The sequence below is a fragment of the Natator depressus genome, chromosome 6 (assembly GCF_965152275.1).
Source record: "Natator depressus isolate rNatDep1 chromosome 6, rNatDep2.hap1, whole genome shotgun sequence".
NCBI classification, from domain to species: domain Eukaryota; kingdom Metazoa; phylum Chordata; order Testudines; family Cheloniidae; genus Natator; species Natator depressus.
The window spans coordinates 69,649,481-69,672,911 of NC_134239.1; the positions used below are offsets into that span (position 1 = coordinate 69,649,481).

Here is a 23,431-nt window from a genome sequence, read left to right on the forward strand (position 1 = left end):
TAATTATAATGACATGGCTAATCCAATTATGATATCCTTCTTCCTTACTACCAGGACAGGCACAGGGCAGGGCACAAGTAAAGAGATCAACAACACTGAGTCTATTCCAAACCTGTATTTTCACTCCCTCATAATTACCTCAGAATGCCTCCTTCTGGGGATGTATGGAGCTTGAAAGTGCAATTCCTTTCAAAAGTTTCTGAGAGCTCTGCATGGCTGCAGATAAAGCAGCCATCTAGTTCAAGTCGTAGTCTGTTACAGAGGAGGAACACACCCAGATCTCTCACAGAAACTTTACTGCTATTCTCTCTTATTTTTGTTTGTTCTTATCTAAAATAAAAGTAATTTAGACTGGACGTGCATGGTTAGGTTTTTTCGTACACAAAAAACTAACATTGACATTGCTCACGCTTAGTCTTGTGCCAAACGTAAATTTTTTTTAAACATTTGAACAAAATCATTTGAGCAGTCGGATTCATGCCACCAGGATACAGGTACATGCAGCTTTTATTTACCTTTTTTTTGCATCCAGATAACAAAAAAAGAGTCTGTTTTAATTTCAATCTTGGTTGCAATCTTGCCTATTAACTTTCAGGTCAATTAGTTCTATTCTTATCCATAATGGACCTGGCAGCTTTTCTGCAGCTTTGTTTGGGGAAGAATCTCACAACCTCTAGCTTTTTCACTCAAGCCATTACTTACTCTTGTGTCTACTTCCCCCAAGATCAGAATTTACTTTCATTATCCAACACCTCTTCATATCTGCCCCATCTCATAGTCAGAGACCAGTTCAGAGGTCAATAAAATATTCTTACATTTAAGATAATTTTACAAAAAGAGCGGGGGGCAAATCCCAGAATAAAGAGGTATCAAAATAAGTGTTTTTAGACTAATACCATGGAAAGCATGACTAGGCTGGCACTAGGTTTCAGTTAAGAATATGGACATTACCTATAGCATGGCCCAAAAATGCATCTCTTCTCTCTCAGCCTGTATGTGTCTGTCAGTTCAAGCCAACCACATGCCTCAGAGTATATGTGTCCTCTACTATAGCCTATGGTCTTTCGCAGTTTAATTCTCACTTGTCAGTGCCTCACTTTCCAGGCCAGACCTACGTAGTTATTTCCTTTCAGGAGCGGCTGTTGATTAATAAGACAAAACAATTTTTTCTTGAAATATCATTTTTGTCTGATTCGTGTCCCTACCTACCTAAATCATACATTAATAAATATCCATTTCATCTATTCATAGCAATAGTCCATTTCCTTCTCTGCTCTAAGGTTGCACACAAATTTGCTCTTTATAGGCCTTATGAGTAAACAGCACCTTTAGTAGCATTTCATTATCAACCATACAAGGGGAGGTAAGACCATCACATGCAGCCTGCTTCAGGATAGAAAAATTATGGGTGAAATCTTAGCCCCATTGAAGTCAATGACAAATCTCCCAGTAGCAGGGTTAGGATTCCTCCACAAAACTTTGAGAAATATGCAGATTCTAAAATCCCCACAAAGAACGTAAACTTCATATTGAACTAGCTGGACACCATCTACCACAGCACTTCACAAATCTAAAAAGGTTACAAGTGACTGAAAATGAAAACAGTAAATGAAAATATAGTGTTGCGCATGGCTAGCAGATAAGTGTCAGATGCCATCATTTATAACTTAAGTGGGGTCTTAAACTAACCCAGCCACAGTCTACCAAGATGCTAGCATAGTGCCTGCTACTCTAGGACAATACACCATTTCATGGAGAAACAGGGAACAGAGACAGTGGTTATAACATGTGACCTTGCAATCTTGTAGTGCACTGATGTGGCAAATCATTTTCTCACTGAGTGCTTGGGCCATGTTCATACACAACTGGCCCTGGAACTGTTGCTGTAGCAGTGCATTATGAAATTCCTGAACCACCCAATCCAACAGCTTCTGCCACAGCTCTCCCGAGCCGGTGCTTTTTGAAAAATTGGGAAAGTATAGTAAGAATTGAACGGTATTCTGTTGGTCCAAACAAGACTTGCAATTTCAAATGCTACGTGTTCCATGTGGCAAAGGACATGCTGGCTAGTACAGGTGCACAACATTTGTCTTGAAGTTGTTCTTTAATTTGCATGCAGTTGCACATTCAGATATGCAAAAGCTGGAAGGATTAGAGGGGCAGCCGGGTAGGCTGAGGGAGGAATCCAGAGCCATTCTACACTACATTGTACAATGTAGTATAATGCATCCGATGAAGTGAGCAGTAGTTCACAAAAGCTTATGCTCAAATAAATTTGTTAGTCTCTAAGGTGCCACAAGTCCTCCTTTTCTTTTTGTGAATACAGACTAACATGGCTGCTACTCTGAAACCTACATTTTTAATCTAAGTCTTGCCACATTTAAGCATGCTGACATATGCACATATCTGGAGAGCCAGCATCTTTGGGCTGAAAACAAACATGACAGATTCCAACCCCAAGTATAATACTTTGCAGAAAAATATAAAGTGCCTGAAAATGGAGGCTTAGAATGAAAGTGTTTCCTCAACAATTATTATAGCAAAACTTCAATGAACTTGTCGTTTAGCTGTATTGTCTCCTTAGGTAATGTCAGGGGGTCTGTTTTTTGTATAAGTGAAGAGTATTAAAGGTTTAGCAGACAGTTCTGATGTTTTAAATCACAACAACACGCTTAGCATTAAGAATAGTACACTTCTATAGTAACAATGGGTATAGAAAGCTTTTAAAATTTCTTGTGTCTTAGCAAAGTAGGTTCTTGGCTATTCAGATTGATACATTGTATGCTGACTGGCAGTAAACTCAGATCAATAACTTGTAAAAATTCTGTGGTATCTACACTCAGGTATATAAAAACATAGCCAATGAATTTTGGTTCTACCATTCAGTCATGAGAGCTGTATTTGCATGTGCAAACAAGTTCCTATGCAATTTCTCATGTGCAAAAGGTTACATGATCAAGTCCTTTGATTTTAAACTCATCTGGACATGGAACATGACAATCTATATTTGCAGAGCACTATGTAAAGATACAGCTTCATATAAATTAGATCTGCATAAATACCACAAAGAATTTCCATAAGTATGCATTCATATTTTAAAGTGAATCCACTCCTGTCACGGTCTCCCCACTTGTGTTTATTTTCCACTGACATTGGGAGTAGCCAAATTCACTTTCACAGATGTTTATGAATAGAAGATTCAAGCTCACTGGTGTGAAAAAAAAATCACAAAAAGGGAGCTGGAAATTTCAGCGTGCAAATATTCATGCTAGACATGTTCTCTGTAAAAGTTATGATCAACCAGGCATGGGAAAAATTTTAAATACCATCTGAGTGATGTGACCAATCACAACTAACCAACACTTCAGATTCTCAGCATAAAGTAACAAATACTGGCAGTGAACTGTTTGCAATCAGCAGAGTAACAGTAGCAGGGAAATTGTTATAGATATATAGAGAAATTGCTGATATACCGATAAATCACTGACGTATTCCACAAGTAGAAAGAGAAGAGTTTGTTGAATAAGTTATTCCTAGCAAAATTTACTCAGATATAATATACATGATGTTTAAAAATAATAAATCATAGCTACACCCTAGGGGCAGAGCTAAGAAGGTTGAAAAGGAACACATTAAAAGCCGAAAAAGATGTTTCAATTTCCCTCCTTAACTTATCATTTCTTCACTTTTACAAGGTGTGAAAGTTGAAAATGTTATAGTTCCATAAATATTGCTTTTGCATTTGTTATACAAATAGGATGTTGCTCTATTTTATGTTAGTTATCTTACAAGCAGTTGGGCCAAGTTCATCCATTCACTTCAGCGTTACACCACGGATAAATTTGGCCTGAGTAAGAAGAAGAGATGGATTGACAACATAAAAGAGTGGACAGGAATGGACTTCGCGGAGACTCAAGCGCTGATGCACAATCGTCAGGAATGGAGGCAATTGGTTGATTACTCATCAATGATGGTGCCCCAACGACCAATGCGGTTATGGGAGTGAGGATGATGAATTTACAGGAGCTAGTTTAGAAAGTAACACTATGTCAGTTACTTCTTTTATATAATGGTTTCGAACACTGGAAGGTTCAGCTATTGAGCAGTAAGTCTGTCAGTTTGACAATGAAAATGTAGAGTTTAGAGGTTAATGAAATACAGAATGCAAGAAAGTTTGTTACAATAGCACTCATTTCTTTGGTTACACTGCCATCTTCTGGCTCAATGTGTTTTACTCAGCTACAGAGATTGCTCCCACCCCCCCCCCCCCGGACTGGTATGTTTGTATACATCTTGTATACATGGAGCATGTATCTCTGCATGCTCCATGGCCCTGTAAAACATCTGAGGTGCCCTTCCAACATACACACCTGTGTTCTTCCACCCCTCACCATTTCGTCATAGCCCTGGTCTACACTACGGGGTGAGGTTGAATTTAGCTGCGTTAGGTCGATTTTAAAATGAATGCATCTACACAACCAACCCCGTTCCGTCAACCTAAAGGACTCTTAAAATCAACTTCTGTACTCCTCCCCGGTGAGGGGAGTAGCGCTAAAAATCAACCTTTCTAGGTCGAATTTGGGGTAATACAGGCACAATTCGATGGTATTGGCCTCCGGGAGCTATCCCAGAGTGCTCCGATGTGACCATTCTGGACAGCACTTTGAACTCCAATGCACTAGCCAGGTACACAGTAAAAGCCCAGGGAAATTTTGAATTTCATTTCCTGTTTGGTCAGCTTGGCGAGCTCAGCAGCACAAGTGACCATGCAGTCCCCCCAGAATCACAAACAAGCTCCAGCATGGACTGAAAGGGAGACACTGGATCTGATTGCTGTATGGGGAGAAGAATCTGTGCAGGCCAAACTCCAATCAAAAAGAAGAAATGCTAATATATATGCCAAAATCGCACAGGGCATGGTGGAGAGAGGCTACAACAGGGACACACAGCAGTGCCGCGTGAAAGTCAAGGAACTCAGGCAAGCCTACCAAAAGCCAAAGGAGGCAAACGGTCACTCCGGGTCAGAGCCCCATACATGCCACTTCTATGATCAGCTGCATGGTATTCTAGGGGGGGATCCTACCACTACCCCACCACTGTCCATGGACACCTGCAAGGGGGAGTCTCATGCAACAGGGAGGAGGATTTTGTGGATGAGGAAGAGGAGGAGGACAAGGAGGAGAATGCGCAGCAGGCAAGCAGTGAATCCATTCTCCCCGGCAGCCAGGACGTTTTCATCACCCTGGAGCCAATACTCTCCCAAGGCGGGATCCCTGACCCTGAAGCCGGAGAAGGCAGCTCTGGTGAGTGCACATTTGTAATTACAGTACAGGGTTTAAAAGCAATAGTGTTTAATGTTTGATTTGCCCTGAAGAATTGGGATACATTCGCGGCCAGTACAGCTACTGGAAAAGCCTGTTAATGTGTCTGGGGATGGAGCAGGGAATCCTCCATGGACATCTCCATGAAGCTCTCCCGGAGGTACTCTGAAAGCCTTTGCAGAAGGTTTCTGGGGAGGGTTGCCTTATTTTGTCCTCCACTGTAGGACACTTTACCACGCCAAGCTAGTAGCAAGTAGTCTGGAATCATTGCAGCACAAAGCATTGCAGTGAATGGTCCTGGGTTTTCGTCGCATTCAAGCAACATTCAGTCTTTAGCTTTCTGTGTTAGCCTCAGGAGAGTGATATCATTCATGGTCACCTGGTTGAAATAGGGGAATTTTTGTAAGGGAACAGTAAAAGGACCCCCTTCATGCTGGGTTGTTTGCACTTGACTAAAAGGGATCATCCCGGAGAATAGCCACACAGTGGGGTGGAGGAGGTGTGTGCTGCACATCCACCTGAAAACCGCAGCCCCTCCTTTTAAATGTGAAACCCAACCGGCATTGCTTGCTATGGGAAAGGATGGCGCTGCAGTTTGAAACCATTCCCACATGTTATGAAGGTGTAAGAAGCCAACCCCACATACCAAAAGGCTTACCATGGCTGCCTGGAAACCGAATTCTGTTGCCTAGCTATGTGTGATGTGCCACCAAAGCGGCAGGCGCTCACTATAAAAGGCAAAATGTGACCTTGTACCTAAAGCACATGTGCTGTCTGCTGTGAAAGTCTCCCTTTTGTTCTCAGAAATGTATCATCTTAAATTTTACTCTCCCTTTTTATCTCCCCCAGGTGCAAATGTTTCTATGCTCCCCCTATCCTCTCCGTCCCTGAGGTTATTGCAGATTAGAAGGCGAAAAAAATGCACTCGGGATGACATGTTTTCCAAGCTCATGCAGTCCTCCCGCACTGATAGGGCACAGCTTAATGCATGGAGGCATTCAGTGGCAGAGGCCAGGAAAGCATTAAGTGAGCGTGAAGAGCAGAGGCAGGAGGTGATGCTGAGGCTAATGGGGGAGCAAACGGACATGATGAAATGTCTGTTAGAGCTGCAGGAAAGCCAACAAGAGCACAGACCCCCGCTGCATCCATTGTATAACCGCCTGCCCTCTTCTCCAAGTTCCAGATCCTCCTCACCCAGATGCCCAAGAACACAGCGGGGAGGCTCCGGGCACCCAGCCACTCCACTCCAGAGAATGGCCCAAGCAACAGAAGGCTGTCATTCAAACAGTTTTGATTTGTAGTGTGGCTACAATAAGCAACATGGCCTTGTCTTTCCTTCCTCCCCCACCCCACCCAGGCTACCTTGTCAGTTATCTCACTTTTTTTAATTAAGAAAGAATGCATGGTTTCAAAACAATAGTTACTTTATTTCCTTTGCCAGCTGTGATCAAAGTGGGGAGGGTGGCTGGCTTACAGGGAATTAAAATCAACAAAGGAGGCGGGTTTGCAGCAAGGAGAAACACACACAACTGTCACACCATAGCCTGGCCAGTCATGAAACTGATTTTCAAAGCCTCTCTGATGTGCAGCGTGCCTAGCTGTGTTACACCAAAATGTTGTACCAATAAAATAAAAACCAGCAGGATCTTATTAGAGGGGAAAGGCAAAATGCCACATTTATTGTAAATATAATAAAGAAATATAAAACTCACACTGTCCTATCGTTACTTATTCCTTGCTTAACTATATATATATATATATTCATTCATTCATTCATTCATTCATTCATTCATTCATACCAGTTCTGCATAGGGGTTTATAGTTACCAGCCTAGAGGTTGCTCGTGACAGGGTACTGGCCAGGTAACCTGTACACGAGAGTGGAGCCGAGTCCGTGTCAGATGCGCATCCGATGCTCCTGAAGGGTAGTGGCAGAACTGGAGACTCAAAGTTCTCAGTCCTTAGTATCCATTTTTATAGGAATTTCTTCCTATGCCAGTCCATGGAATTTGCTTTGTCATATTGTTAGTCATGACTGCTCCAGGACGGCTGTCAGGTGCTCATCAGCTTTCTTCATCCTTTGAATTGGTCGGGTGGATCCCAGTCTGCCCTCCGGTGGGGTTCTCTGGTTGTCTCCACCTGGCGTCTTCTTCGGCCAATCGATGTTAAATTCCTAGGCTGGCACTTCCCTGATTATTCAAAACCCACCATTCATTCACATACATTCCTTACTTTAATAAAAAAACGTATTTCTCATTTCACCGAGTATTGTTATTTTATTTGAGACTCCCTGTCTTTTAACATTCCTTCGGTATTGCCTTTCTTCTATTATACAAAGGTGTTATTTATTTGAGACTCCCAGTTTTTTAACATTCCTGATCCAAACTATAGAGGGTGGGGGGTCTCTATGTGACATTTCTATGAGTGCCGCTCCAATTCGCGGTTCTTCATGGGTGTTACAAACAAGCATGTCAATCTCCATCACAAAGTATCCGTTTGCAAAGTGGAGCCAATTGAACATAAAGTGAAGTTAGTTAACAAGCATGTCAATCTCCATCACAAAGTATCTGTTTGCAAAGTAGAGCCAATTGAACATAAAGTGAAGTTAGTTAACAATCATGTCAATCTCCATCACAAAGTATCTGTTTGCAAAGTAGAGCCAATTGAACATAACCATTTGAGAAAGTAACGTTAATTGATTGCGTCAATCTCAATTACAATCAATGAAAAGCGCCAATACAGAGAAAGCAGAGTCAATTAAGCCGTTTAGTTTTACAAGCGTCAATCTTAATAACAAGTGAGAAAGTATCAATTTAGAGTCAATATGAGCGGTTTGGTGTTACAAGCGTCCATCTTAATAACAAGTGAGAAAGTATCAATTTAGAGAAAGCAAAGCCAATTGAGCGGTTTGCAAGGTACGGTTTGCAAGCTTTAATACAGAATTGTAAATCAATATTGCAGATTTACAATTATGTCAAATAGAAGAATTATAAATGCAGATTTAATAAATATTATGAATCAATATTGCAGGTTTACAATTTCTTATGAACAGAATCACAAATATTGGAATATGCCTACATAATCCCCCTTTTGACACTAAGATATACAGATAATCGTCAGTGTCACCTATTATGTAGCCTGTTCAAGAGGAGGTACTGTGAGGCTATTTGACTCTGCGATTCTAATCGAGTGTACATTCTTTTTATCCAAAAACCCATACCACACATTCCGATTATGCAGATACAATTTAATAATAAAACTATTATCAAGGGATGTAGCATTACTGATAGGATACCAGTGGTGGTTGGGGACCATCCAGAGAATATATCATACCAGTGATAAGTTGTTATTTGTTTTTCTGCTGTGGCAATTCTTAACATGTCCCCATTGGTATGTATAATATGAATAGTTCGATTTCCCACCTGATCATTTGTTTGTTCTAGAAAATGTGTCACTTCTTTACTTCTTATTAGACTATCAGTAAGGTCGTGCCATTGAATTCCAAGGTCAATGGAGAATTCAGCCAACTCTGCATTTAACGTTAGCTGAGACTTTTTTGGCTGTGGTAAATAGTATGTGTGGCTTTTAGTGAATATAGCACTTACATTGCACTTACATTCATCTACTGGAGGACTGCTAACACTCCCGTCTTCCCAGAATACTTCCTCCCAAGAATTAATACACACACATTGTCCATTATACAATACTTTGGTCTCATTGTCCAATTCGTCCCATATACATGATCCTAGTGATGTATCTTTACTACAAGGTTCTGGAGCCACAGGCAAGGTGAGGCACACCCACTGTTGAGGAGTCCATTCGGTACAACCTCTAGTGTCCAATAGCTTCCCTCCCTCCCCAGCCCATTGGCTCGAGGTTTGGGGTAGCCAGAAGGATCCCATGTGTAATATGGGAAGTGGGCTAACTTTCCATACCTTTGCCTCCAGGGACCGTTGGTGTGCAATTTTGACAACAATTTCCCCTATTAACAAGTCTGGTTTTACGCTACTGGAAACGTACTGCATCCAGTCATATTGATAAGTGTCAAATAAAGATCTCTTTCTTTGTTTTACCAAATGCATCAAAACCTTAATATTTCCCGATATGACCCAGAACATTTCATGTTCCAGCGTGGCTAGGGCAAGTATCTGCATTTCAGTGCATCCCATGGCTATGGCCGTGTGGTTTCCTATATCTAAACTTTTCTTGTGCATAAGCCATGTAGTAGTATTGAGCCATTGCCAGAGATTCCACTGCGCCTTTAAGTTGCCCAGACCAATTTGGACCAAGTCTACATTGGCATGTACTTGTTTTTGTATCAGGTTGTCCTGTAGTTGAGCCAGGGAGTTTAATTTGTTTTTAATAGTTTCCAAATCTACTGAGTTGGCAAGTCCTGCTCCTGCTCCGAACCCGCCTAGCATGGTATCCATAATGTCTCTTTTAGTTCTGGGGTGAGGGGTATCTGGAGGGGACAGCTTATGTGTCTTTAGCCAGGCTATTAGTATGGGGAGAGAAAAAGGCATACACTTGGGCTCTACTTTTGATACATTTAGTCGTGTCCAATCCATGTCAATTCTTACTTTAACCAGCAGGGGGCTCACCAAGGCTTTTACCGGGGTAGTCTGAGTTTTAAATAACGCTGGTTTTGCCATTTGTACCGGGGTGTTTCTTATAAACACATACTCTTTTTCCCAAGTCCATTCACACCCATCTGGGAATGTCATTGCATGTGTGTGACTTGGGCAGTAGACTACAATTACGGTTACAAGGTCCCCGGATTTTATAAAGCCCTCCCATATATAAGGGAGCGAGGGGTAGTCTGAAAGTATGGTGGTATCTCCCACATATCCTGCCGTCCGTACCCCCACCATCCAATGTTTTTTCCTTCCTGCGGCGACTGAGATATTTACTTGTAGCCCCAGTTCCCCTTCTCCAATATATACATGTGTTTCCCCTAAAGTTGTTAATGTGAGATTAGTTTTTAGATCAACCCATCTTAAGTGAATGTCTGTCTCTTGTGGTGGAAGCCATGGTGTGTTGTTGGCTTGTGCATGTATTAGTAAGGCAGTGAGAATTGATTTACCTTGTCCCATGTATCCCGGAGCATGGATATCATTGTTATTGATGGTCATGAAAGCGCCTGAGTGTCGTGTGCTCACCACTGTAAGTAGGGTTAACGCTTTGATCCAGAACGGGGGCTGCCGCCTCTGTGGCAGCTCTGATTTCCATCTCGTTGGAGGCATTGTTTTGCCCTTCTGATAAGGATCAGAGCTGGCGGTTTTAAGCAGCAGTCTTTGGTGCCTGCAGGAATGAAAATAAACGTACCACGTCTGCAGGTCCTGGTTCACAACTGTTATCAGGGTGTTGTGTCTGAAAATACAATTACAGTGTGAGAGGATTAAGTCATGAGAACAGCTTGAGTTGTGAAACGTGAACCCATTTTAATTTCCCATTCTTGTCTATGCGATAAATGAGAGGGCTGAGGCGATCAACTATGGAGTAGGGTCCAGTCCACTTCGACTCTAATGTGTGATCCCTTTTGCCCAGCCTTAAGTACATTACCTGATCCCCTGGCTCCCATAACAGTGAGTCCCCAGGTTTTTTGTTTTCCATTCTTGTATTCATGAGCTCAATGGCTTGGCTCACCCTATGCTGTAAGGTGGCTTTATCTTCCTGCAGCTGCTTTAGCCACTGCCAGTGCTCATGAGCTCCGAGCGGATTGTTTATCTCCGTATCTGATGTTTGCTCAGGGTTAATGACCAGCCTCATTGCCTGCCCGAAGAGGATTTGGTAAGGCTGTATTTTAGTTCTCAGCCTGTTGCTGCTGCGGATAGCTGCCAGTATTAGTGGAAGCTTCTCAGGCCAGTCTTTACCGGTGCGGTCCACAACTTTCCTGAGAGCTTCTTTAATAGTGCGGTTCATTCGTTCCACTTGTCCCGAGGACTGGGGTCTGTATGGAACATGAAGTTTGTGTGACACCCCCAAAGCTTTAAGCATTAGGGTAAATATGTTTCCCACAAATGATCCTCCGTTGTCTGAATCAATAATCTCGGGAGTCCCATATCTGCAAACTACTTCAGAGAATAGTTTCTTAGCCGCGGTACGAGCGCTATTGTCCCTAGTAGGGAAAGCTTCCACCCATCCTGAGAACGAATCTATGATTACTAGCAAGTACCGGAATCCTTCTTTACTTCGTGGTAATTTGTCAATGAAATCTATTTGGATCCTATGCCAGGGACCCAGCCTTCTTTGATGTAGCAGTTGAGGCTGGTATGGGGGTCGGGCTTTATCTCTGGCGCACTGAACACAGTTCCTGACCCATGTTTCTACATCATCTCTCATCCCCCTCCATTCTGCCACTTGCTTCAACCTTCCCAACGTCCCCTCCACTCCTTCGTGCATGAATTGGTGAGCTATATTCACCAGTTCCTGCCTTTCAATTCTTCCTGGGACGTGGACTGATCCTAATACCTTCTGTTCCTGCCTTCGGGTTACTGCTGCTATCCCTTCATAGTCTCTGGCTATAGCATCGGCACGGTTATTCCAGATGGTTTCAGCTGCTGAGCCTTTCCCATGTGCCTTTACATGTTTGATTTTTAACTGATCGGGATGAGAGGTAACCCAGGCATAAATCCATTTCCATTCCTCTATGTACGCTATTTCTTTACCATCCGCGGCTTTCCAGCCATTCTTTTGCCAATCAAACATCCAATATTGCACTCCATTCACGCAATAGTTGCTGTCAGCATAGATGTATACAGTTTTGGGGCATTTGTCTGCTGCATACTGTTTTAAAACTTGATATATTGCATGGAGTTCGGCATGTTGTGCCGAGCCGTGATCTAAATATCCTGTTAACACCTCTTCTTCTAAATTTATGGCTGCATATCTGATTCTCTTTTTGCCATGGATCACCATGGAACTGCCATCGGTGAACCAAATGTGTCTTTCCCGACCCACTGTATCTAGTTCTTCAAGGGGGGGCGCTTGGGCTTGCATGATTCTCTGTTCTAGTGTAACTAGCGGACATTCATGCTTAGTCCCCCTTTCGATAAGAGCATGAGTCAGCATGTCAGGTTTAGCCACTGTGTCAGCCCGGACTCCTCTGTTTACCAGGGTTAGGGTCCATTGCGCCATCCTGGTATTAGATACCCTGCCTCCTATCAACTTTCCAGACAGGATGTATTTCAGAGGTGTATGTGTGCTCTGTATTGTAATTGGGGCACTGCCCGTAAGCGGCTCAAAGGATTGAACAGCCCATACTGCTGTCAGGCACTCCCGTTCGCAAGTGTCAAAATTTAATTCCGCTCCCTGCAATTTCTTAGATTCGTATGCTACGGGTACCAATTTCTGGTTCTCACTTTGTTGTAAGAGGGTGGCTGCCATGGCCACTTCATTAGCTGCTAACCGGATGACAAATGGTTTTGATTCATCCGGGAAGCGCAAAGCAGGGGCGGTTAGGGCTTTTTGTTTTAAGGTGTTTAAAGCCGTATCCTGGTCTGGACCCCATTCCCAATGTGTCTTTTTCTTAAGTAATTTCCATAAAGGAAGGGTGATCTCTGCATATTTATAGATATGGGGCCGTAAAAAGTTGAATCCCCCTAGCAAAACCCTTAAGGAGTGTACATCGGTAGGAGCTGGCATTTCAATTAATGCCCTCACCTTCCTTTGATCTACCTGCCTTCCCTCTTGACCAATGATAATCCCTAGGTAACTGACCTGGGTTTGCACCAATTGTGCTTTTTCCAGGCTTACCTTGAATCCGGTGTCCTGGATCAGTGTGAGGACATCCTCTGTAAGCCTTTGTACCTGCGTCTCGAGCTCCCCGAAAACCAAAATATCATCCACATAGGAAAAAACGAGTAGTCGATCTGCTGGACTTAATTGATCCAGCATATCTACCACATGTCTGTGGGCAATAGCTGGAGAGTCTTGGAATCCTTGGGGTAAGCGTTGAAATGTGTATTGCTGATCCCTTATGGTGAAGGCAAACCGGTCCTGTGAATCAGGGTGTAAGGGTATTGCAAAGAAACAGTTAGCCAGATCTATAACTGAAAAGTACCTGGAGGTGGCTTGTACTTTTTGGATAACTTGTGTCATATCTGCCACAATGGGAGCCATGGGTATGCTTCCTTTGTTGATCCTTCTGTAGTCAATAGTTAGTCGCCAGGACTGTCCGTCTGCCTTTATGACTGGCCACACAGGGGAGTTAAAGGGAGAGTTAGTTTTCCTAATAACCCCCTGTTCTTCCAGGTCCTTGATGATCTGGATCAATTGTGCTTCAGCTTCTTTGGGGTACCTGTATTGTTTCTGGGGCGGTATTAGTTCCCCTATAATTTTGACACAAGCATTGATTTTACCACAATCTGTTTTCTTCTGGGTCCAGACCACGGGAAACTTTGCACGCCACTCCTCTTTCTGTTGGGCAGTGAGGGCTGCAATTGATCGGTCTCCTCTTTTGGAAACCACGTTGTTTTGGCTCTCTTTTGATAAAAAAGGGGGGAGAGCTTCCAGCCTCCACAGGGCACTCCGGGGTAAATCGATTAGGATATTGTTTTTAAACAACCAGTCCGTTCCTAGAATTACATCGTTAGTCATGTATTTTGTTTGAATTAAGTTCCCAGTTGTGCTATAGCATTGCACTGAGGACGGGAAACCTTGTACTGTGAAAGGGACTTGTGTCCATTCTTGTCCCATACTGGGTTTCCCCTGAAATGACTGCAGGATTACCTCCTGCCCCTTCCTGCCATTGTGGGGGGTTGCCTTAATTAAGGAGACTGAGGCTCCGGTATCAATTAGGGCTAGGGTAGGAGCTTGGTCTCCCTGCTGAATGTATATGTGGGGTCTTCCTCCTGGATCCCATGTTAACTTTCCTATGAATCTCCACTGCTGTGCTCCTATACCAGGTGGGGATTCTACACTCAGCGGGCTTCCCTAGAAGTATTCTTGATCCTCTGCAGGGGGAGGAGGCAAATCCATCGGAGGAGCGCTTGGGGTGGTTACCCCAGATACCCTCCTCTGCTGGCTTTGCAGTCTTAGGATTTCCCTCATGATATCAGCCATAGGAGCCTTGTCCCATTTTTCCCGATCCCCTCCCAGCTGCATTAACAATCTCCACATCATTCGACGCATATCTGGATCGAGCTTATTGGGGCATCCCTGAGATGGTCTATTCTCCTCAGTTATTCGAGCTCTGTGTGTTTCTGGATATAACCTCCCTCCTGCATGATAATTTCCCCGTCCTCGAGACCTCCCTCTCCAGGAACCTCCACGGGGTGCTAAAATTCCCTTTTCCCCACTTTCATTTGAATAGGTGACTGTTGGCTCCATGGCAGCTACATATGCCACTCTTTCTTTTTTTATGTTAGGTTTTGGTCCTGCATGTGTGGTAATTTGCTGCACCATCCCCCTTAATTCTTCTAAAGTAGCAGGATGGCCATCCTGCCAAACAGCCAGTTTCCCTGAATAATATGGTAGTAGTGACGCAGCACAATCTCTCAGGGAGGAGATGGGGAATGGTAAGGTATATAAATTGGCAATGCCAGCCACGGTTACTAGACCGGCCATCACCTGCATTAATGCCCATCGAGTAAGATAGTTTTCTGGGTCTTCATTGGGACCCTGGGCTGAAGCCACAGCTTGGGCTATAAAATTTCTCCTGCCTATTTGTTCCCCGAAAATCGCCATTAGGGATAATTCATTGGTAGCTTCTTCTACCCTAATGCGGTCCAGTGTGGCTCTTATTTCTGGAGCTGCGCATATCCCCATAAGCCGGTAGATCTCTGTAGTGGTTAATCTCTCCCTCCCGGCTAATAGGAAGGCATCGGTACACCACCGGGAAAAGGATTCCCTATTTAGTGTACCTAGGTGGTCCGCCATTGCTTTTAGGTCTGCTGCTGACACCGGGATAGTTGTGATTTGTTCATTACCCCCTCCCTCAGCGTCCGCCCTGGGGGTAGTAATGGTGCGCCGTTCTAAAGCAGCCACTGAGGCTGAAGGACTTTCCTTTAGGTCGTCCAAAATATCTTTCTCCCAAATTCCTTGGGGATCCCAGTGATCCCAGGCTTCCCCCCCGCAATCTGATTTTAGATTAAGGTCGGCAGGGTCCCATTCTCCTGAGCTAACAGCCGCAATTTGACGGGTGGCAAAGCCCAATTTCAATTTAAGCTGTTTGATAATAGATTCACAACGACTGTGGTTTACCGGGGTTCTGCCTTGTTCTAATGTTAGCTTTTTAACCATCCCTTGTAGGACCTGATTCTCTTTAATTAGGGCTTGGTTTTCTTTTTCTATTTGTTTAAATGCGGTAGTTTGCTCTGTCAGGAATCTCTCTTTACTTTTGTATTCCTGCAGTGCCTCTTTTATTATTTCCATCTGGCTTTGTGAGTTTATTGCCACCACTTTCCAATTCTCTATCCCTTTTTCCAATTGGGTTAGTTTTTCCTGCAGAGAAATTTTATTTTCTTTACAGGTAGTTAGGCGGAGGTAACTGTTATTACATGCCTCCCATAATAGCCAAATAGCTGCTGCGTCTCGTTTGGCAGCACTAGAAGGTTTGTACATGAGGATGTATTGAGCCAATCTATCCTCTAGGTCTGATATAGTACAGACATCTACAAGGACTTGTTCAGTCCATGGATTATGTCCATATCTTTGGAGGACTTGTTTGAAAGGTGTAATTTCTCTAATGAAAGCGGAGGCTGGAGCTCCCTCCGGTTTCATTCCTCCCTCCATACCTGCTTTACCCTGTTTTTTCTTTAACATTCTAACAAATTTTTAATTTTTCTATCACTCCTGATTTTATTCAGTGCTTAATCTATGCTTTTTCTTCCCTGCTACCTTCTCGGAGGCCAGCAGGTCTGGTTAACCTGTTTCTCCCTGCTACCTTCTCGGAGGCCAGCAGGTCCGGTTAACCTGTTTCTCCCTGCTACCTTCTCGGAGGCCAGCAGGTCTGGTTTAATCTGTTTCTCCCTGCTACCTTCTCGGAGGCCAGCAGGTCTGGTTTAATCTGTTTTTCCTGCTACCTTCTCGGAGGCCAGCAGGTCCCCTGCTACCTTCTCGGAGGCCAGCAGGTCTGGTTTAATCTGTTTTTCCTGCTACCTTCTCGGAGGCCAGCAGGTCCCCTGCTACCTTCTCGGAGGCCAGCAGGTCTGGTTAACCTAATAGAAATGCCTAGCTCACTAGAGCTGGCGGTGTGCACACCAATATTTACAATAACTGAGGTTTTTTACCAATATTCCCCCTTTCGCAATTCTCCACCAAAATGTTACACCAAAATGTTGTACCAATAAAATAAAAACCAGCAGGATCTTATTAGAGGGGAAAGGCAAAATGCCACATTTATTGTAAATATAATAAAGAAATATAAAACTCACACTGTCCTATCGTTACTTATTCCTTGCTTAACTATATATATATATATATATATATATATATATATATATATATATATATATATCATTCATTCATTCATTCATACCAGTTCTGCATAGGGGTTTATAGTTACCAGCCTAGAGGTTGCTCGTGACAGGGTACTGGCCAGGTAACCTGTACACGAGAGTGGAGCCGAGTCCGTGTCAGATGCGCATCCGATGCTCCTGAAGGGTAGTGGCAGAACTGGAGACTCAAAGTTCTCAGTCCTTAGTATCCATTTTTATAGGAATTTCTTCCTATGCCAGTCCATGGAATTTGCTTTGTCATATTGTTAGTCATGACTGCTCCAGGACGGCTGTCAGGTGCTCATCAGCTTTCTTCATCCTTTGAATTGGTCGGGTGGATCCCAGTCTGCCCTCCGGTGGGGTTCTCTGGTTGTCTCCACCTGGCGTCTTCTTCGGCCAATCGATGTTAAATTCCTAGGCTGGCACTTCCCTGATTATTCAAAACCCACCATTCATTCACATACATTCCTTACTTTAATAAAAAAACGTATTTCTCATTTCACCGAGTATTGTTATTTTATTTGAGACTCCCTGTCTTTTAACATTCCTTCGGTATTGCCTTTCTTCTATTATACAAAGGTGTTATTTATTTGAGACTCCCAGTTTTTTAACATTCCTGATCCAAACTATAGAGGGTGGGGGGTCTCTATGTGACATTTCTATGAGTGCCGCTCCAATTCGCGGTTCTTCATGGGTGTTACAAACAAGCATGTCAATCTCCATCACAAAGTATCTGTTTGCAAAGTAGAGCCAATTGAACATAACCATTTGAGAAAGTAACGTTAATTGATTGGTTTACATTTATAAGCGTCAATCTCAATTACAATCAATGAAAAGCGCCAATACAGAGAAAGCAGAGTCAATTAAGCCGTTTAGTTTTACAAGCGTCAATCTTAATAACAAGTGAGAAAGTATCAATTCAGAGTCAAATTGAGCGGTTTAGTTTTACAAGCGTCCTCATAACAAGTGAGAGAAAGTATCAATTTAGAGTCAATATGAGCGGTTTGGTGTTACAAGCGTCCATCTTAATAACAAGTGAGAAAGTATCAATTTAGAGAAAGCAAAGCCAATTGAGCGGTTTGCAAGGTACGGTTTGCAAGCTTTAATACAGAATTGTAAATCAATATTGCAGATTTACAATTATGTCAAATAGAAGAATTATAAATGCAGATTTAATAAATATTATGAATCAATATTGCAGGTTTACAATTTCTTATGAACAGAATCACAAATATTGGAATATGCCTACAGCTGTGCTCCTCTAATCGCCCTGGTGTCTGGCTGCTCAAAATTGGCCACCAGGCAATTTGCCTCAACTTTCCACCCCACCATAAACATCTCCCCCTTACTCTCACAAATATTATGGAGCAAACAGCAAGCAACAATAACAATGGGAATGTTGGTTGTGCTGAGGTCTAACCTAGTCAGCAAACAGCACCAGCGAGCTTTTAAACATCCAAAGGCACATTCTACCACTACTCTGCACTTGCTCAGCCTATAGTTGAACTGCTCCTTACTACTGTCCAGGCTGTCTGTGTATGGCTTCCTGAGCCATAGGAGTAAGGGGTAGGCTGGGTCTCCAAGGATAACTATCAGCATTTCAACATCCCCAATGGTAATTTTCTGGTCTGGCAAGTAAGTCCCTTCTTGCAACTGCTCGAACTGCCTGGAGTTCCTAAAGATGCGAGCGTCATGCACCTTTCCCGGCCATCCCACATTGATGTTGGTGAAACGTCCCTTGTGATCCACGAGTGCTTGCAGCACCATTGAGAAGTACCCCTTGCAATTTATATACTGATTGGCAAGGTGGTCCGGTGCCAAGTTAGGGATATGTGTTTCATCTATTGCCCCACCACAGTTAGGGAACCCCATTGCAGCAAAGCCATCCAGTATGACCTGCACATTTTCCAGAGTCACTACCCTTGATAGCAGAACATCAGTGATTGCATTGGCTACTTGGATCACAGCAGTCCCCACAGTAGACTTGCCCACTCCAAATTGATTCCCGACTGACCGGTAGCAGTCAGGTGTTGCAAGTTTCCACAGGGCTGTCGCCACTTGCTTCTCAACTGTCAGGGCAGCTCTCATCTTGGTATTCCTGGGCTTCAGGGCGGGGGAAAACAACTCACAAAGTTCAAGGAAAGTGGCCTTATACTTGCGAAAGTTTTGCAGCCATTGTGAATCACCCCATATCTGAAACATTAGGTGGTCCCACCAGTCTGTGCTTGTTTGCCAGGCCCAGAATCGGCATTCCACTGTATCATCCAGCCCCACTGCTGTCATGATGTCCCAATTGCCACAGCCCATGCTTTCAGGGATGCCTGTGTCCATGTCCTCATCACAATCGTCCTTGTGCTGGCATCCTTAGCCCGGTTCTGTACATACTCCAGGATGATGCGCGAGGTGTTTACAATGCTCACAACAGCAGCGGTGAGCTGAGCGGGCTCCATGCTTGCCGTGGTATGGCATCTGCATGGGTAACCCAGGAAAAAAGGCATAAAACGATTGTCTACTGTTGCTTTCACGGAGGGAGGGAGGGGAGACTGACGACATGTACCCAAAACCATCCTCGACAATGTTTTTGCCCCATCAGGCACTGGGAGCTTAACCCAGAATTCCAATGGGCAGCAGAGACTGCAGGAACTGTGGGATAGCTACCCACAGTGCACCGCTCCGTAAGTCGATGCTAGACAAGGTATTGAGGACACACTCCACCAACTTAATGTGCTTAGTGGGGACATACACAATCGACTGTATAAAATCGATTTCTAAAGATCGACTTCTATAAAATTAACCTAATTTCATAGTGTAGGCATACCCATAGACACAATTCTCCTGGTCTGAAAGGCTGATCAACACTATTCATTATTCAGTATGTGTGATGTGAGTCATCACCACAGGCTAAGCATGCTTCTTCCAAAGGATTTTTCAGCCCTTAATGCCTTGAGTAGCAAAACACTGGGAATCAAACTCTTATCTCTTATGTGATGGGGAACATTGCTGATGCATTATTGTCAGTACAAGATGCATTTTTAGTACAAGATGCATCTAGGACTTCCCTCACTTGCATGCTGGGTGGCAAGACTCCTGTGGGCCTTTTAGCAGCCTGGGGATAGTCCAGGCAGTGGTTCTCAACCTATTTACCATTGGGGCCACACATGCAGCTCTCTCTGTGTTATGTGGGCCACATCCACACAATATATATACTACCTGTATGGCCCTGAGGATGTCACATGGGCCGCAGCTCTGTGCTTGAGATTGAGAACTAGTGGGTTGAGAACTAGTGGTTCAGATATAGGAATGCCTCAGCTATCTCCCCACATACCCCTGGCCTGGCCCAGCCCTGACATGCTCTCAGCCTCTATGGAACACTCCCTGCAACAGGGGCTCCTGCAAGGGATGGGAGGAAGAGGTGCAAGCCAAGTTTGCACATTCAATGTCTCAAGGAGGCCCACCTGTACAGGGATATTCATGGGGGAGAGCCCTTATAAGGCTTGTGCAGTTGAGAATTCCTCCCATTATGTCTGGCTCAGAAGTGATTTCAGTCCTTCATTTTCACTGGCAAAAAATGTACTAACATTTTTAGGACAAAACACAAACATTTTTCTAGAAACATTCTATAATTCACTATGCCTGAGGGAAAGAGGGCTTAGCTAGAGTGTAGGGAGGAGACAGGTTATGTTTGAGGAATATTATCGTATTATTTGAGTTATGTAAATGGAGCCTCAGATAGTATGGCAATGGGGGCCTTAAATATTTTTAAAAGGCAATTTCAGGAAAATGTCTGGACAGCTGAGCCATCAGCTGGGGCATAATGGCAGGGTCTTTTGGCAATAATCAACATTTTTATAATTGTTCACATGTTCAAAGCACTGTAAAGACCTTCAATTAATTCTCACAACAGCCCTGCAAAATAAGAATTCTTATCCCTCTTTTACTGCTGAGAACAGAGACAAAAAGGTGAAGTTACCTGCCTAAGGTCACCCAGCGTTAGAGGAGACTTTAGAACTCAGGACCCCATTCTCCCCAGCCCTGCAGTTGTTCCTTGAGACAACACTGCTTTTCAAAAGGCTCAGGAATCTCCTGTGTACCATTCTGTAAAGCAGCAATCTTCTTAAGAGAAGATTTAAAGTATCTGATATAGGCAAACAACATTTGTAATTGAAAATATAAAGCAAGTATTCTATCACACAGCCCTATGTTGGCCAAGCAGCCATTCCCCCCATCATATTGCTTATTGGCAGAGCATTTGGGTCCTTGTATGTGGATAGATATTAATCCAAACCTTCCCTTGAGATGGATTCAGGCTGTTGACCCTCTTGTCTCCTGTGTTTTCCCCAGTCATTGGCTGTGCAGAAAGCCTGCAGAATCAGGTCAATTTTCATTGAAAAGCTTATAGGATGAAGCCCTGCAGCTGAGATGTAGTTGAGCTGCATGCTTTTGCTGAAGGCCAGCATTACCCACCCTCACTAATTACTCCTTGACTAGTGGTGTAAATAGAAAATGCCTCCAGGCATTGAGAGTGTAATTGTGTCTCTAAGTTAAAAGGCTCTGTAAGGACAGGCTCGTGCTATAAGGGTGTGATATGATAAGAATGTGTGTGTTTATATAATGTATTTAGAGGAAAGCACTAGATTTTTAAGTTCTTTGCTGCTACAACTTGCTGGTGGAAGCATCTATTCAAACCTCCCAAAAATCACAATGTGGGATACAGCCCCGCCCCCCACAAACAAAACCATGTGGGACACTGACCCCTAAAATGAGGAATATCTTTTCCTCCTCAACATCCCCTTAAATAGCCTCTTTCCCCTATATACTTCCACTATACCCTTAATGCCCCTCGCTTGCTGCCGATAGTCCCTTTTACTCGCCAAAACTCCCCTATAACTACCCAAATCCCACCCCACCCATGTCCCCATCTTCCTCTCTCTCCATTACCCCCAAATGTCTTCCAGTGCTTTCCCTACCTCCCTGAATACTAAGCAGGGGAAGCTTCCAGGTTACCCTAGCAGTCACCTTCCCCAGCCCATAGCTCATGTATGTTCTCTCTCACTCAGGTATGGGGCATTGCCACTAATTGGATTTAGCCTGCATCTGAGGAGGGGGTTGGAGAAGAGTAAAAGGGTGAGAGAGAAAGAGACCGGAACAGATAGGGCATGGGTTACCTCCTCCTGGAGGAGAGAGAGAGCAGCAGCAGGAACATGAAGTGCACTGAGGGGCTCTGCAGATAACTGGATAAGAAAGGCACAGAGCAGCATAAACACAAGCAGTGGTATGCAAGTGGACTGGAGGATGAGCAAACATAGCACCCCTGGGGTGACATGGGGTATTCCTACCCAAAAGTGCAGAATGCTGTCACCTTCACTCTGAAATGTCACCATCACATGCGTTGACAGGGCCCTGCAAATAAAATACTTGTATTTAAAGTTTTTGAATATTTTTCCACAGGCAATTTTCTTATCTGAAAATTATCTACTTTCAAGGTCAAAATGTACTAATTTTGTGATTTTTCTACAGAAATGATACAATTACACCTTTCACAGTGAAATTTTAACACATTCAGATTTGAGTATTGTTCAGAGTTTTCCCTGCTCTAAAGCTTTATGTAAAGCCCCCCTCTAATGTATTGGAAAATGAAGTGAGCTTTCAGTTTTGAAAAAAAAGATCCAAACTGTCTGTTTTTGGAGTATGACCGTACCTGTACAATCCCAAGTTAACCAGTGAAGAGAGAGACAGAATGGAGAAAATTAATGTTACAGAGAGTATATCCCATGTTGAGCCTCTTCATTTCCATGTCGCTCAGAACCACAATGGTCTTGCTTGATTAAGATATCTAGAGAGATGTTGATTTTTTTACAAGGTCAGAAATGATTAAATGATGAAAATGTTTGTCCTGAGCGTGAGCTCTTTGTGTAGCAAAATTGCTAGAAAATTTCCATTCAACTGGCACGTGCTACTTCTCCGAAGGCATAAGTGTCCACCAGAAAGTCACATTCCTGAAGGGTGTCTAGGCCTCGCAAAGTATAAGCTCAGAAAGACGCCCAAGGATTTCACTTCTCCCTGCTGCAGGCACAATCACAAACTTCACTGAGAAGGGAAAAAGCATGAAACTGTGAGCCATCAGTGCCTTTTGCCAACAGCTAAAGGAGACACTCCCTTGGGGGGAAGTGGGGCGGGGGGACATTGACAACTTTAGAAACTTGATAAAGTATAGTTAAATGTATCTGCATTTGTACTTTTCTACTGACAAGCACACCTCTAAATCCCTAACAGTAGAAGTGGTTGAACTATCCATTACAAATAATATTAAGAATTCAGCTCCTTTTCGGCATTATTTATATTACAGTAGCACCTGGAGGCCTCAGGGCCTCATTGTGCTGGGTGCTATACAAACACGAAGAATTGGCAATCTAATTTTAAGACCAGATGCAAACAGCAGGAGGGAGGACCGGACTAACAATGACCAGATCAGGTGGTTACATACGATAGGGGTCGTGCAAATCAATTAAATCAGTTTAATGAAAGGATTTTTTAATCTTCTGCCTTTGGCTCACTTTTAATTTCATTTATTTGAACCTACATCAAATTCCATTTGTAATCTCTTCATATTTCCCTTTTCCCCCCTAAATTTATCCATGACTTTAAAAAAACAAAAAAACCCAAACCCGTCTTT

General features: G+C 43.4%; 2 protein-coding genes across 2 annotated transcripts in view; both read right to left on the reverse strand.

The window, feature by feature from the left end:
* Positions 1 to 23,431, reverse strand: part of LOC141989761 (cytosolic phospholipase A2 beta-like) — a 98,949-nt gene that overhangs the window by 48,996 nt on the left and 26,522 nt on the right. The window lies entirely within an intron of this gene.
* On the reverse strand, positions 14,255 to 16,571 carry LOC141988374 (uncharacterized). The gene is made up of 2 exons (XM_074954150.1): positions 16,299 to 16,571; positions 14,255 to 16,251 (listed from the first exon to the last, which is right to left on the reverse strand). Exon 2 carries the CDS (start codon positions 16,082 to 16,084, stop codon positions 14,255 to 14,257), a length of 1,830 nt encoding a protein of 609 aa, XP_074810251.1. The 5' UTR covers positions 16,085 to 16,251; positions 16,299 to 16,571.

Coding starts and splice junctions, on each gene's coding strand:
- LOC141988374 (XM_074954150.1), bottom strand. CDS start 16,084: ATGTTAAAGAAAAAACAGGGTAAAGCAGGTATGGAGGGAGGAATGAAA.